Source organism: Lynx rufus, unplaced genomic scaffold, assembly GCF_022079265.1.
Source record: "Lynx rufus isolate CCGP_SWC_20201006 ecotype Redwood Valley unplaced genomic scaffold, mLynRuf1.p SCAF_9, whole genome shotgun sequence".
Lineage (NCBI taxonomy): Eukaryota > Metazoa > Chordata > Mammalia > Carnivora > Felidae > Lynx > Lynx rufus.
In genome coordinates, this window is record NW_025814897.1 from 7,088,860 (window position 1) to 7,104,355 (window position 15,496).

The following is a 15,496-nucleotide window of genomic DNA, read 5'->3' on the forward strand; positions in this document are numbered from 1 at the left end:
CATCGCAATGTTACAACTACATAATTAAACTACAGTTGACCCTTGAACAATGCAGGGGTTAGAGGTGCCAATCCCCACACAACCTAAATTTTGTGTATAAGATTAGACTCCCCCAACACTTAACAACTAATAGCCTACTGTTAACTGGAAGCCTTACCGATGACATAGCTGTTGATTAACACATACTCTGTATGTTATATTATATACTGTGCTCTTCCAATAAAGTAAGCTAGAGAAAATAAACTGCCATTAGGAAAGTCATGAGGAGGACAAAATACACGTAGAGTACTGTACTGTATTTATTTAAAAAAAAAATCCATGTATAAGTGGACCCACGCAGTTCAAACCCATATTGTTTAAGGGTCAACTATATATTGTTTTTAGAACCAATGAGTTCATGCTCTCATACCTTTCTTGCCAGTGACAGCAAAATCTCATCTGAGAACATTTTGAAGTCTGTGTATTTCCCTAATGATCTCCGGTAGATGTGGTTGTTGAGAATCGTGTAATGGACAATGGCACCCCTTTCATCCCCAAACCTTTTCGGAACTTCATTTAACATCTGCTGGAGATTGATGCTGGGGAAAGAAGCGAAATCTTTTGCAATCTGTGGTTCCTTGGTTGGACAAGACAGAGTTTTTTGCCAGGCCTGAGGATCCTCTTCTGGACACTCACAGTACTCGTGGTACACTGGTCCTAGGGAAGGCAAAACATGTGTAATGCCATGCTCCATTAACAAGCACCACAACACAGGGAGTTGTTTCTGCCCCTGATATGAACGTGGGATGATTTCTTGGTGAATTCTAAGGTTATCCAGATGGGGATAATCTGCCCTAAACAAGTCAGTGGTGAAAGCAGTTATGTCAGAGTCCCATGCTTCCATTTTCATCCCCATCTTGTACACCTCTAGACGACCTACAGAGCATATGCTCTCTCCCCATATCACCCACTCTCAGCCAACTAGCTGCTGAATTCAGTTCTAGTGCGTTATAAGTGCCTGGAGAACATAAAACAACTTACCTTTTAGCAAAGAAAAAGAGAATGTATTACTTTTGAGGCATTATTATATAGTAGGGGTGGTGACTTTTTTAAAGACAAGATGGAGAATCTCTAAATCTCTAAATCACTGAATCTCTAAAATCATTTCCGTCAACACATCTCAGAGAAGAAATATGTAACCCAGGGGTATCTGGCAGTGTAATTTTCTTCTTTGTTTTCTTTTTTTAAGTTTATTTATTTATTTTGAAAGAGAGAGATTGAGCACAAGCAGTGGAGCGGCAGAGAGAGAGGGAATCCCAAGTAGGCTCTGCAATGTTCGTTTAGAGCGAGACGCAGGGCTCAAACTCACAAACCACGAGATCATAATGTGAGCCAAAATCCAGAGTCAGATGCTTAACCAACTGACCCATGCAGGTACCGCCCCGGCAGTGTAATTTTTAAAAAAGAATTTAAATTTTATACCCAGCCATAAGTATAAAACTTCTCTGAGGACTCATTTTAAAAGAACCTTATACAAATTTTACATTTTACTTCAGAATATATTTATATTTAACTTAACATAAAAATTTGTAACAAACGATTGTGTTTCTTGACTATTTCTACTTCCGACCAAGGTGAGTAATATGGATTTACCACTGAAACTATCAAGAAACAGGCAAAATACATGAAACAGTTTTCTAAGCCACCAGACATGAGGCAGTAAAGGACACTGAGTCTGACAAATAGGAAGCAGATGAGGTAAAGCCTACAATTCCTAAGGTTACTGCTTAAGGGAGTTTCTAGGTTATGGAAACAGGGGGAGAAATATAGGTTGAGCCCAGCAATCTCACTGAGTTGAGGGGACAGAGCAGAGTGTCCAGGGAGAACAAGGCAGCTAGAATTTATAGGGCATAGCCTATGAAAGGGGAGAACTATGCAGAAAGAAAACTCCAGAGATCTGCAAAAGGTTCCCCCTCAAGTATTTAGGGTTTCTGAAGTGTGTATATAAGTGAGGAAAGGATCCAAGGCAGGGAAAGAACCAGTCAGAATGATCAGAGGCAACAGTAGTACCCACTGGTCATAGAGGGTTGGAAATAGTGTCTGTTCACACAAGGCAGACTGGAAAGCACCCTTATTTCTGAGGCTTGGGTAGACCAGGCAGAGAGATATTATCTGAGTGGTGGGGGAAAAAAAGCCATAACCAAATGTGGCTCTGGTCTCACCTAACAAATTGTAAAAGCAAAATTTGAAAAATTCAAACTATTTCCAAGTAACTTAACTGCATTCTAGAAAAAAGCTCAAGAAGATGAGAAAGTGCCAAGAGATGAAAAACAGACTGGATACAATTAATGACAAATTGGACATTGCAGAAGAAAAGATTAGTGAACTTAATGACATAGCAATAGAAAGCAGACACAATGAGGGACGCCTGGGTGGCTCAGTCAGTTAACCATCCGACTTTGGCTCAGGTCATGATCTCCTGGTTTGTGAGTTCGAGCCCCACGTCGGGCTCTGTGCTGACAGCTCAGAGCCTGGAGCCTGCTTCAGATTCTGTGTCTCCCTCTCTCTCTGCCCCTCCTCCGCTCACACTCAGTCTCTTTCTCTCTCAAAAATAAATAAACATTAAAAAAATTTTTTTAAAAAGAAAGTAGACAAAATGAAATGGAGGAAAAAAAAAGAATTTTAAAAATGAAAGGAGCATCAGTGTGCTCTGGGATAATTTCAAGTCCGATATAGGGGTAACTAATTCTTGGTGGAATTCTGGAGTAGAACAGAAAAAGTATTGAAGAAATCATTGCCAAAATTTTTCTGGATTTAGTGAAATCTATAATCCCAAAGATCTAAGATGCTCCACAAACCCAAGCACAAGAAACGTGAAGAAAACTACACCAAAGCACATAATAATCAAATTGTTTAAAAGAGCCATGAGAGAGAAAACCTTCAGCAGGATGGAGGGACAGAGACAGATGTCAGCAGATTTACTGTTGGAAACAATGCAAGCAAGAAGACAGTGGAACAACATCTTTAAAGTACTAAAAGGAAGAAAAAACCTGTTAAACTATTCTATATTTAACAAAGATGTCTCTCAAAAATGAAGGCAAAATATAGACTTTTTCAGACACACAAAGGCTGGAGGAATTCATCACCAACATTCTCACACTAAAAGAAATGTTAACAGGAATCCTTTAGCCGAAGGCAAATGGTACTAGATGGAAATACAGATTTGCCAAAGAATTAAGAGTGTCGGAAATGTTAACTACCTCGATAAATACACAAGATTTTGTGGCTTATCATTTAAATTTCTTTACCTAGTTTTCCATCCCTCAAAATTCCAAGTTAAATTGAGCTCCAGGAGGGGCTCCTGGCCAGCTTAGAGCATGCAACTCTTGGTCTTGGAGTCGTGAGTTCAAGCCCCCCATTAGACATGGAATTACTTAAACTGAGCTCCAGGAGGTATGCATACAATGTTTACTCTGTTGTACATGACTTCAAGGTCATCATAACCCATTTTGAAACGCATGGGGTCTACACATATAAGGCTGGCTCTGCACTGTATAATAATCACTTACCTTTCAAAATATAGGGAGACTGAGCCACATGTTCATCACCATAAAGGACCTCTATCTTCAGCCCTTCACTGACAGTTTCATACATCCTATATCGCACCAAAAATGTCCCATCATTCCTGTCCAAAGGTTTGGGGACGTGAATCCGGACTAACTCTTTAGGTGAAAGAGATTTGATTACTACCTTGAATAGTGTTTGACCTGAAAGAAAAAAATATATATACGTAACGCTACTATTTCATGGTTATTTTGTCTTATCAATTATTGGATAGGTGTCTCTATACTGAAGTTACTTTTTTCTATACCATCAATTGTAAACAAAAGTTTTAGTGTGGAAGGTCCTTGAGACCAGGAACAATGTCTGGGTTATGCCTGGAAACCAAGTATCTAAGTCAACGTTTGATTCATTAGTCATTCAATAAAGACTTACTGAATGAACAAAATCAATACATTAAAAAAGCAAAGAAGAGAAGAACTTTTTGTCTATTTGCTCTTTTTTCCTTTGTGTGGGTTTAAAACAGTTCAGGTATTTAAAAATCCATAAACTCCTAGAATGACAGGGCTCTATCACGATCCAACTTTCTCCTGGTAAAATATACACCAGCTTTCTTGTAAACCATGTGCATACCAGATAACCCTCATTTCTGAGGAAATTTCCCATTTGTTAACCCAAATTTCTAGCTAGACTTCTAAGTTTATTTCCCTAAATAGAGATTATAGCTAGTTAGTAGACTGTGCACAAATATCACTCACACACTTACACACACACACACACACACACACACAATTTTCACACACGTTTGTAAATGCTAGAGTTTACTTCTCTAAGCTTTTTTCCTCAGGTTGAAATGAAAGTTATCCTAGGATGATCTAACATCCTTTTCAACTCCAAAATTCTGTGGGTTTTCTATTCCAGAGTAAATAACACATGCTTAGTAAACCTCCCCTTCTCTTTTTGTAGTATACTGACTGATTTAGACTTTGAAACAATACTGTTGTGATTAATATCACCGTGATCCAGGGATAAACACTGCAGTATCTTTCTTGAGAGAGTCTGCAGAACAGGGCAGATCTGATCCCCAGGAGCTTTGAGAATAAAGATCAGTTAATGTCCTCACCACAGTTAATCACTATATCAAAGGCAAATGTGTAAAAAAAAAAAAAAAAAAGTGGTGAATCCTCTGAAATTCACAGCCCTGGAAAAAAATAGTGGTGACCAAAGTAGTCTTTGATCCCACATCTATCATAGTATGAAATTAAGCATATTTAATATATGTGTTTTTGAAATTACTGAAATTCTAAATCTAGTGAGTGAAGTTTCTAGTTTCTTTTGATCTTCAAGGGTTTTACTTTTTCCTGTGGGTCAGGAGAGGTGTCCCTCAGTCTCTTCAGTTTGTAATAGTAATGTAGTATCTGACATCTTGCTATTCAATTTTACTATTTTATTTTAGCATTGAAATGAGTGTGATAAAATTATGAAAGCAATCTGATAAAATAAATGAACTATAACCAACATAGGGAATGTTGTAAGAAAAAAGGAAAGAATTTAGTGTGAAATTATTTAAAATGTTAGCCATTTACCTGAAATGCTTAAATGAAGCATATTAGTTATTGCTTTCATGTTATTTCTCACTTGGTTTTATTTTTTTAAATGACTTTTTTAAAATGTTAATTTATTTTTGAGAAAGAGAGAGAGACAGAGACAGAGACAGAGCGTGAGCACAGAAGGGGGCAGACAGAGAGGGAAAGAGAGAATCTGAAGCAGGCTCCAGGCTATCAGCACAGAGCCCAATGCGGGGCTCAAACTCATGAACTGTGAGATCATGACCTGAGCTAAAGTCAGATGCTCAACCAACTAAGCCACTCAGGTGCCCCTCTCACTTGGTTTCAGAAAGACAATGCAGTGTGGCAAACTGAAAATCAGGCAGGCAGAGCCTGGGAACTAGGAGGTAATTTCCATTACATTCTCCCCAAATAGGAAACAGAAAAGCTTTGTCTCTTGACCAAAGAGTCCTGTTCTCCACAAATTTATGATTTTAAATAAACAAAACAGATATAAGAGAAACATATTAGTGACTGTGTGATCTTTTTGGAAAAAACAGATTTACAGAAAAAAAACAGCTCCAAAGTGCTTCCTTATTTTTAAATTCAAAGAATTGGACTAGATACTGTCTTGTCTCTTCCAACTATAAAATTTGTCTCTGAAATAGCATTTAAACATTCCATTTCAAGATATATGTATAAAAATAAAATGTAGCCATTTTTAATATTTTAATGTTCAGCTATGTTTATAGTAATCTTACATGCCTGTGTCATTGTTGGCATGACATTAATGCTGGAATCAACACAATATAACAATGGCCAGGACTGAAATAGAAATAAGCAGTTTTAACCTCATAAAAGAGAAAATGAGGGGCACCTGGGTGGCTCAGTCAGTTAGGCATCTGACTTTGGATCAGGTCATGATCTCACGGTTCACAAGTTCAAGCCCCACATCAGGCTCTCTGCTGTCAGCACAGATCCTCTGTCCCTTCCGTCTCTGCCCCTCCCCAGCTTGTGCTCCCTCTCTCTCTCAAAAGTTAATAAACATTAAAGACAGAGAGAGAGAGAGAGAGAATTAGAAGAGGGCACTTTGAAATTGCTTCAATGGAAGGAATGTGAATTCTCATTGGCCCCAGGCACCAACATACTGAACAGACTTCAAGCCGAGCTTGAATTTTCCTACTTCACAAATTCAGACTTTAAGAGAGTGAGTTAAATGAGGCTGCAGGGTCCATGGACACCAAAGGAGGTTCACAGGATCAAAGCCTTGTATCATTGGAATCAGAGCTTCTGAAGGCTTTTGGTTTGGAAAGGAATACTTTTTTTCAATCACTTACTTAGCATTTATTATGTGCCAGTGCCCGAGCTGGAGATCTTCATTTGCATTTTCTACGTTCTTTATTTCCTACAAGAATTTGTAAGGTGGGTATTGTCAGCCTCATTTTACAGATCAGGAAACCAAGACTCCAAGAGGATAAGTAACCTGACCAAAGTCACCTATGTTAGGTAGGAGAGCCAGCTTGAATCCTTCTTCTTTCCAAGCCCCTCCTGAATCCACCTGGTCACGCTATGTAAGGTTAGCATATTGGTCTGCAGAATTCAGACTTGGAGGAATAACCTCCAGAGCTCCTGGTACAATGGAGTCACCGCCTCCCGTTTAGTTCAGGAAGATTACGAAGGCTCGACAGCTGGAACGAGTGTCAACCCCGTATGGCCAAGGGAACAGAGTGCCAGAAGGCCAAGCTGTTTTGCCTTGAGGCTAAACGTAATCTTCCAAAAATGTCTGGCTGTCTGCTGACCATGGATGCTCTCCAGGAACTTGCTGAAAACTGATGCAGGACAATCATCTCACGGGAGATTTGATTAGACGGAAAGAGCATGCATGGACGTGTGCCTTGGCTCTGACGCTTAATGGCTGTGGGGCCACAGGCAAAACATTTTAGCTTCACTGAGCCTCAGTTTCTTACGTGTAAAGCGGAGAGAATAGTACCTATCCTTCTTATCTCACAAGATGATTAAGGAGAACAAATTAAACACGACACAGTTTAAAACACTAAAGTGCTACCCAAGTAGGAGGTAAGATTATTTTCTGAATATACTATTACTGGTGAAGGTAAAGGAGGACTGAGTAGAAAGTGAGTATTTGTATCCAGCCATCTTGGGATATTCCAACCACCCTGCCTCCACCCTTTCCTTTCTTTTCTCTACAGTATTTACTGAGAATCTCTGCCAGGCATTATATCAGATGCTGGGAATGTAACAATGTTAACAGGTTTTGCCTACGTTCAGAACAGAAGGAAATACTCAATTTAAGTCAGAAGGGAGTAAAAATACACATGAAAGATAGCTCCTTTCCCCTTATCCAAGGTCACAGACCCTCTAATTTCTCTCTTTGGATTCCAGTTTGAAATCCTTTGCTTAGACCATTCAAGATCACATGTTTGTTATCTAGGTACCTGGAGATACACAGCATAATAACAATATTCAGACAAATATGACTGTTAAATGGGAGTAATAATTATTAAGGGAATCTTGGTAAGTCATGTAAGAAAGTCTAAATCTTGAGAGGAAAATTGCCTCAAGGTGACTAGGTGGCTCAGTTGGTTGAGCGCTCTTTCTTTTAAAAGCATTTTATTGCCATCCTTATTCACATATTTTTTTTTAATTTGAATTTTAGTTTACCTTACAATATTGGTTTCAAGAGTAGAATCAGTGATTTATCACTTACATACAACAGTGAGAGCTCATCATGACAAGTGCCCTCCTTAGTACCCATCACTCATCTAGCCCATCCCCCACCTGCCTCCCTCCATCAACCCTCAGTTTATTCTGTCATTAAGAGTCTCTTGTGATTTGTTACCCTCTCTTTTCTCCTGCCCCAACCCTGTATGTTCATCTGTTTTGCTTCTTAAATTCCACATATGAGTGATATCACATGGTATTTGTCTTTCTCTGATTAACTTTTTTTGCTTAGCATAATATATTCTAGTTCCATCCACATCATTGCAAAAGGCAAAATTCATTCTTTCTGATGGCTGAGTAATATTCCATTGTGTATGCGTGCGTGTGTGTGTGTGTGTGTATAATACCACACTTTCTTTATCCATTCACTAGTCGATGGACATTTGGGCTCTCTCCATAGTTTGACTATTGTTGATAATGCTGCTATAAACACTGGTGTGCATGTACCCCTCTGAATCTCTATTTTTGTATTCTTTGGGTAAATACCTAATACTGCAATTGCTGGATCGTAGGGTAGTTCTATTTTCAGTTTTTTGAGGAACCTCCATACTGTTCTCCAGAGTGGCTGCACAAGTTTGCATTCCCACCAAGAGGGTTCCCATTTCTCTGTATCCTCACCAATACCTGTTGTTTCTTGTGTTAATTTTAGCCATTCTGAAAGGTGTGAGATGATACAAATCACATCGTGATTTGTTTTCCTGATGATGAGTGATGTTGGACATCTTTTCTTGTGTCTGTTAGACATCTGGATGTCTTCTCTGGAAAAGCATCCGTATCTTCTGCCCATTTCTTCACTGGATTATTGGAGGGGGGGTGTTGAGTTTGCTAATTTCTTTCTAGATTTTGTATACTAACCTTTATCAGATATGTCATTGGCAAATATCTTCTTCCATTCTGTAGGTTGCCTTTTAGTTTTGTTGATGATTTCCTTCATTGTGCTTTTTATCATGAAAGTCCCAATAATTCATTTTTGCTTTTGTCTCCCTTAGCTCTGGTGACTTGTCTAGTAAGAGACTGCTAGTAAGGTCAAAGAAGTTGCTGCCTCTGTTCTCCTCTAGAATTCTGATGGGTTTTTTTTGTCTCACATTTAGGTCTTTCATGCATTTTAAATTTATTTTTGTGTTGGTGTAAGAAAGGGCTCCAATTGCATTCTTCTGCATGTCACTGTCCAGTTTTCCCAGCACCATTTGTTGAGAGACTGTCTTTTTTCCACTAGATATTCTTTCTTGCTTTGTTGAAGGTTAGTTGTGGGTCCATTTCTGGGTTTTCTATTTTGTTCCATTGACCTTTGTGCCAGTACCATACTGTCTGGATGACTATAGCTTTGTAATATAGCTTGAAATCTGGAATTGTGATGCCTCCAGTTTTGTTTTTCTTTTTCAGGATTTTTTTAACCAAAAAAATCCTTTTGTGGTTCCATACAAAATTTAGGATTGTTTGTTCTAGCTCTGTGAAAAAATGCTTATGGTAGTTTGATAGGGATTGCATTAAATGTGTAGATTGCTTTGGATAGTATAGACACTTTAACAATGTTTGTTCTTCCAATCCATGACCATAGAATGCTTTTTTATCTTTGTGTCCTCTTCAGTTTCTTTCATAAAGTGATCTATAGTTTTCAGAGTATAGATCTTTCACTTCTTTAGTTAGGCTTATCCCTAGGTTATCTTATTGTTTTTGGTGAAATTGAAAATGGGACTGATTCCTTGATTTCTTTCTCTGCTGCTTCATTATTGGTGTATAGCAACACAAGAGATTTCTACATGTTGGTTTTTCTAAATATATATTTTTAATGTTTATTCATTAAAAAAATTTTTTTTACATTTATTTATTTTTGAGAGACAGAGAGAGATAGAGCACAAGTGGGGGAGGGGCAGAGAGAATGAGACCCAGAATCCGAAGCAGGCTCCAGGCTCCAAGCTGCCAGCAGAGAGCCCAACGCGGGGCTCGAACCCACAAACTGTGAGATCATGACCTGAGGCGAAGTCGGACGTCTAACTGACTGAGTCAGTTGCGTCCCTCTGCATGTTGATTTTATATCCCGCGACTTTGCTTAGTTCATGCATTAGTTCTAGAAATTTTCTGATGGAGTCTTTTGGGTTTTCTACAGAGGGTCATGCCATCTACCAATAGTGAATGTTTGACTTCTTTCTTGCCTAATTGGATGCCTTTATTTCTTTTTCTTGTTTGATTGCTAAGGCTAAGACTCAGTACTATGTTAAATAGTGGAGACGAGGGTAGACATCCTTGTCTTGTTCCTGACTATAGGGAAAGGCTCTTAGTTTTTCCCCATTGAGGATGATATTAGCTGCTGGTCTTTGTATATGGCCTTTATGATGTTGACATATGTTCCACCTGTCCCTAATTTGTTGAGGGTTTTTATCAAGGATGGATGCTGTATTTTGTCACATGTTTTTTCTGTATCTATTGACAGGATCATATGGTTCCTATCCTTTATTAATGTGGTATGTCATGTTAATTTATTTATGAATATTTAACCAGACCTGCAGCCCAGGAATAAATCCCACTTGATCATGGTGAATAATTCTTTTAATGTACTGTTGAATTAGATTTGCTAATTTCTTGTTGAGAATTTTTGCATTCATGTTCATCACGGATATTGGCCTGTAACTCTCCCTTTTAGTGGGGTCGTTGGTCTTGGAATCAAGGTAATGCTGGCTTCGTAGAATGAGTTTGGAAGTTTTCCTTCTATTTCTATTTTTTGGAATAGCTTAAGAAGAATAGGTATTAATTCTTCTTTAAATCTGGTAGAATTCCCTTGGGAAGCCATCCGGCCCAGGACTCTTGTTTGTTGGGAGATTTTTGATTACTGATTCCATTTTTTTTGCTGATTAGGGGTCAGTTCAAATTCTCTATTTCTTCCTGTTTCCATTTTGGTAGTTTGAGTTTCTAGGAATTTGCCCATTTCTTCCATATTGCCCAGTTTGTTGGCATATAATTTTTCATAGTATTCTCTAGTAATTGTTTGTCTTTCTGTGGTGTTGTTTTTGATCTCTTCTCTTTCATTTGTGACTTTATCTATTTGGGTCCTTTCCTTTTTCTTTTTGATAAGTCTGCCTAGGGGGTTATCAATTTTTTTAATTCTTTTTTTTATTTTACATTTTTTAGAAGTTTATTTATTTTGAAAGAGAGAGACAGAATGAGCAGTGGAGGGGCAGAGAGAGAATCCCAATCAGGCTGTGCACCGTCAGTGCAGAGCCCGATGTGGGGCTCGAACTCACTAACTATGAGATAATGACCTGAGCCAAAATCAAGAGTTGGAGGCTTAACTGACTGAGCCACCTCTTTTTTTTTTTTTATGTTTATTTTTTAATGGGGAGAGGCAGAGAGGGAGAGGGAGACACAGAATCTGAAACAGGCTCCAGTCTCTGAGCTGTCAGCACAAAGCCCAACGTGGGGCTGGAACTTGGGAATGGCAAAATCATGACCTGAGCCAAAGTCTGACTCTTACCTGACCTAACTGACTGAGTTACCCAGGTGCCTCAATTTTGTTAATTCTTTCAAAGAACCAGACCTTAGTTTCACTGATGTGTTCTAATTTGGTTTTTTTGCTTGTTTCTATATCATTTATTGTTGCTCTGATCTTTGTTATTACCCTTCTTCTGCTGGCTTTAGGCTTTATTTGCTGTTCCTTTTCCAGCTCTTTTAGGTTTAAGGTTAGGTTGTATATTTGGGACATTTCTTGCTTCTTGAGATAGGCCTGGACTGCAATATTCCCTCTTAGGACTGCCTTTGCTTCATCCCAAAGATTTTGGACTGTTGTGTTTATATTTTAATTTTCTTCCATGTATTTTTTTATTTCTTCTTTGATTTCCTGGTTAACCCATTCATTCTTTAGTAGGATGTTCTTTAATCTCCATATATTTGAGGGCTTTCCAAATTTTTTCTTGTGGTTTGACAGTGTTGTGAAAAATACACATGATATCGATTTTTTTGTACCCGTTGAGGGCTGATTTGTGACTCAGTATGTAATCTCTTCTGGAGAATGTTCCATGTGCACTCGAGAAGAATGTGTATTCTGCTGCTTTCGGATGAAATGTTCTGAATATATCTGTTAAGTCCATCTGGTCCAGTGTGTCATTTAAAGCCATTGTTTCCTTGTTGATTTTCTGCTTAGATGATCGGTCCATTGCTCTAAGTGGAGTATTAAAGTCCCCTACAATTATGGTATTATTATCTATACATTTGTTTATGTTTGTGATTGATTTATATATTTGGTTTCTTCCAAGTTGGGGGCATATGTTTTTACAACTGTTGGATCTTGACAGATAAACCCTTTAATTATGATATAATGCCCTTTTCATCTCTTTGTTACAGCCTTTGTTTTAAAATCTAGTTTGTCTAGGGGCACCTGGGTGGCGCAGTCGGTTAAGCGTCAGACTTCAGCCAGGTCACGATCTCGCGGTGCGTGAGTTCGAGCCCCGCGTCAGGCTCTGGGCTGATGGCTCAGAGCCTGGAGCCTGTTTCCGATTCTGTGTCTCCCTCTCTCTCTGCCCCTCCCCCGTTCATGCTCTGTCTCTCTCTGTCCCAAAAATAAATAAACGTTGAAAAAATAAATAAATAAAAGAAAAGAAAATCTAGTTTGTCTAATTATGGCTACTCCGGCTTTCTTCTGACATTCACTGGCATGACTCTTGATTTCAACTCAGGTCATGATCCCAGGGTCATGGGACTGAGCCCCACATCAGGCTCCGCAATGAGTGTGGAGCTGCTTAAGGTACTCTCTCTCTCTGTCTCTCCCCCATCCCCCCTGCCCCTCTCTCATGCTTATGCTCTCTCTAAAATAAAACTGAAAAACATTTTTTAATTGCTTCTTTTTCATTAAGTTCCTGGAGAAGGGAAAATTTCGGGATTTGCAAGTGAATAACGGTGGTAGAGATGTAAAAAACTGGTTGGGTGAGCTTCTCAGAACTACAGGACAGCCATTTAATAGAAGCTAAAAATCAAGTGGCATGACAGGAAATAGGGAGAATCGAAGGGTACGAAATTGAGGGTGTCTGAAAAGACTTGGTGAAATCTTTTGGTTTTTATGAATTGTTCCTGGTTATGAAAACATTAAGATTATTTGGGGGGAGATTTTCCTGGGAAAAAAGAGTAAAAGAAATCCTTATTCTCTTGCTATAACCACTGAGAACATTAATGAGTGAGCTATAGTTTCATCTATTTATTATAAAATTAGAAGGAAACTATATAATTTCTTTCCTGTTTAGTCTACTGATAACATAGTATAAGCATTATTTTTTTTTAATTTTTTTAATGGTTATTTATTTTTGACAGAGAGAGAGAGAGAGACAGAGCATGAATGGGAGAGGGGCAGAGAGAGAGGGAGACAGAGAATCCGAAGCAGGCTCCAGGCTCTGAGCTGTCAGCACAGAGCCCGACGCAGGACTCGAACTCACAGACTGCGAGATCATGACCCAAGCCGTAGTTGGATGTTCAACCGACTGAGCCACCCAGGCGCCCCTAGTATAAGCATTATTAAATAATCTTTTAAAATTAAAAAAAATCACGGTTATAACATGTAACATAAAATTGATCATCATAACCATTTTTTTAAACTCTCTTTTTTTTAATGTTTATTCGTTTATTTTTGAGAGAGAGAGAAAGCAGGGGAGGGACAGAGAGAGAAAGAGAGAGAGAATCTCAAGTCCAATGTGAGGCTCAAACCCATTAACTATGAGATCATGACCTGAGCCGAAATCAAGAGTTGGATGCTTAAACCATTTTTAAGTGTACAATTCAGTAGTGTTAAGTATATTCACATTTTTATGCAACAAATCTCTACACCTTTTTCGTTTTGTAAAACTGAAGCTTTATACCATACCTTTTCAACAACTCCCCATTTCCCTCTTCCATCAGCCCTTGGCAACCTCCATTCTACTTTCTGTTTCTATGAATTTAACTATTCTAAATACTTCCTATGAGTGGAATCTAAAATGTTAAGTTTAATGGGCTGTCAAACATTCCATCACATGAATGTACCAAACTTTATTTAGCAACTACCTTATAGTTGGCTAGTTAAATTTGTTGCCATAAGTAATTACAACGCAGCAAGAATTTCTTGCATGTAAATCACATTCTGACCATTTTCTCAGGACAGATACCTAGAAATCAGATTACTAGATTAAAGGGCGTGGACATTGTTTGCAAATGACATCTTTTTAGAAATTATATTTTCTAAGTGTTGAACGTTAAGGGCATGGACATTGTTTGCAAATGACATCTTTTTAGAAATTATGTTTTCTAAGTGTTGAACGTTATCTTTTTGTACATTCAATTTTTAAATATTTAACACTCTTGGTACATTTGGAAAATGGCTTTCCAGGAACTTTTTGGCAATTTGTGCTGCCACCTGAAGAGCATGAAGGTCACCGAGAGTCTCCAGAGGCTCCCTTAACAGCTTTGAGTATTACCGCTTAAAAACCCTTTGCCAATATTTTTAGATTAAAAATTAGAATTTTAATTGAATGTATAGCTCTTTCATTAATAGTGAGATTAGCAGCATGCCATTTTGGATCATGTAATTTTCTTTTTTTCCTGTATAAATTGTCTTTAGTTTTCCCTTTTCTTTCTAAAGCACCCCATTATAACATTATAAAATTAATTTTAGAAAATAAACTTTATACTTTTCTATATTTCTATAGTTAACACCCCATAGTGGAAGACTTCGAACCTGGGTTTAAGCATCTTTTATTCTGGGGCACCCGGGTGGCTCAGTCAGTAAAGAGACAGACTCCTGATTTCCGCTCAGGTCATGATCTCACTGTTTGTGAGTCTGAGCCCCCATCAACCTCTGCGTTGACAGTGGGTGGGGGGGTGCAGCCTGTTTGGGATTCTCTGTCTCTCTGCCTCTCTCTTTCTCAAAAATAAATAAAAAGGGGCACCAGGGTGACTCGGTTGAGTGTCCAAAATCGGCCCAGGTCATGATCTCAAGGTTTGTGGGTTCAAGCGCCACTTCTGGTTCTGTGCTGACAGCTCCCGGCCTGAAGCCTGCTTCAGATTCTGTGTCTCCCTCTCTCTCTGCCCCTGTCCTGCTCACCCTGTCTCTCTGTCTCTCTCAAAAATAAATTAACATCAAAAAAATAAACATTAAAAAAAGAATCTTTTGTTCTGATCCTTAGGGCCATGTAAAGTCCTTCTAAAACTAAAAACAAGTAGTCATGGTTTCCCACTGGAGAGGGAAGCAGTGCCGGGTTCTACTGCCTCTTGGTTGATGAAACAGGATGCTGAACATAAATTAGACATAAATTAGCAAATCCTGACTGGCAACACCCAGAAACCACCAGGACAAGTCGTTAAGACGTTGCAAGGCAAGACGTGTAGGAGAGCGTGGGACGGGACTCAGGACAAGATCCACCGTGCGGACCGAGAGTTTCACTAATTCCTGCAAGCTGCTGGTGACAACTCCAAACTGAGAAGGCAAACATCTCGCACTCACGCCCCCTGTGCGCACTGCTCTGACATCTCCCCGGGGGATAGGACTCGCTGTCCCCAAGCCACCAGGCCTCGACCACGGAATCCGAGGATTTCTGGGGCTGGATGACTCACCGCTTGGGGGCGCTCCCTGCGTCACAGCTGGCGTGGTCGGCTAGGGCGTGTGAGTCCCCGGCCTCGCCGAGCGCCTGCAGCTGGACCCCGGGGCCCACGCC

General features: G+C 39.1%; 1 protein-coding gene across 1 annotated transcript in view; it reads right to left on the bottom strand.

Moving 5' to 3' along the window:
• Positions 1 to 15,496, bottom strand: part of POGLUT3 (protein O-glucosyltransferase 3) — a 28,805-nt gene that overhangs the window by 12,883 nt on the left and 426 nt on the right. The window contains exons 2-3 of the mRNA XM_047071594.1: positions 3,549 to 3,746; positions 410 to 696 (exon numbers count right to left, since the gene is read on the bottom strand). Of these exons, the coding sequence (XP_046927550.1) occupies positions 410 to 696; positions 3,549 to 3,746 (485 nt within the window). The remainder of the gene's footprint in view (positions 1 to 409; positions 697 to 3,548; positions 3,747 to 15,496) is intronic.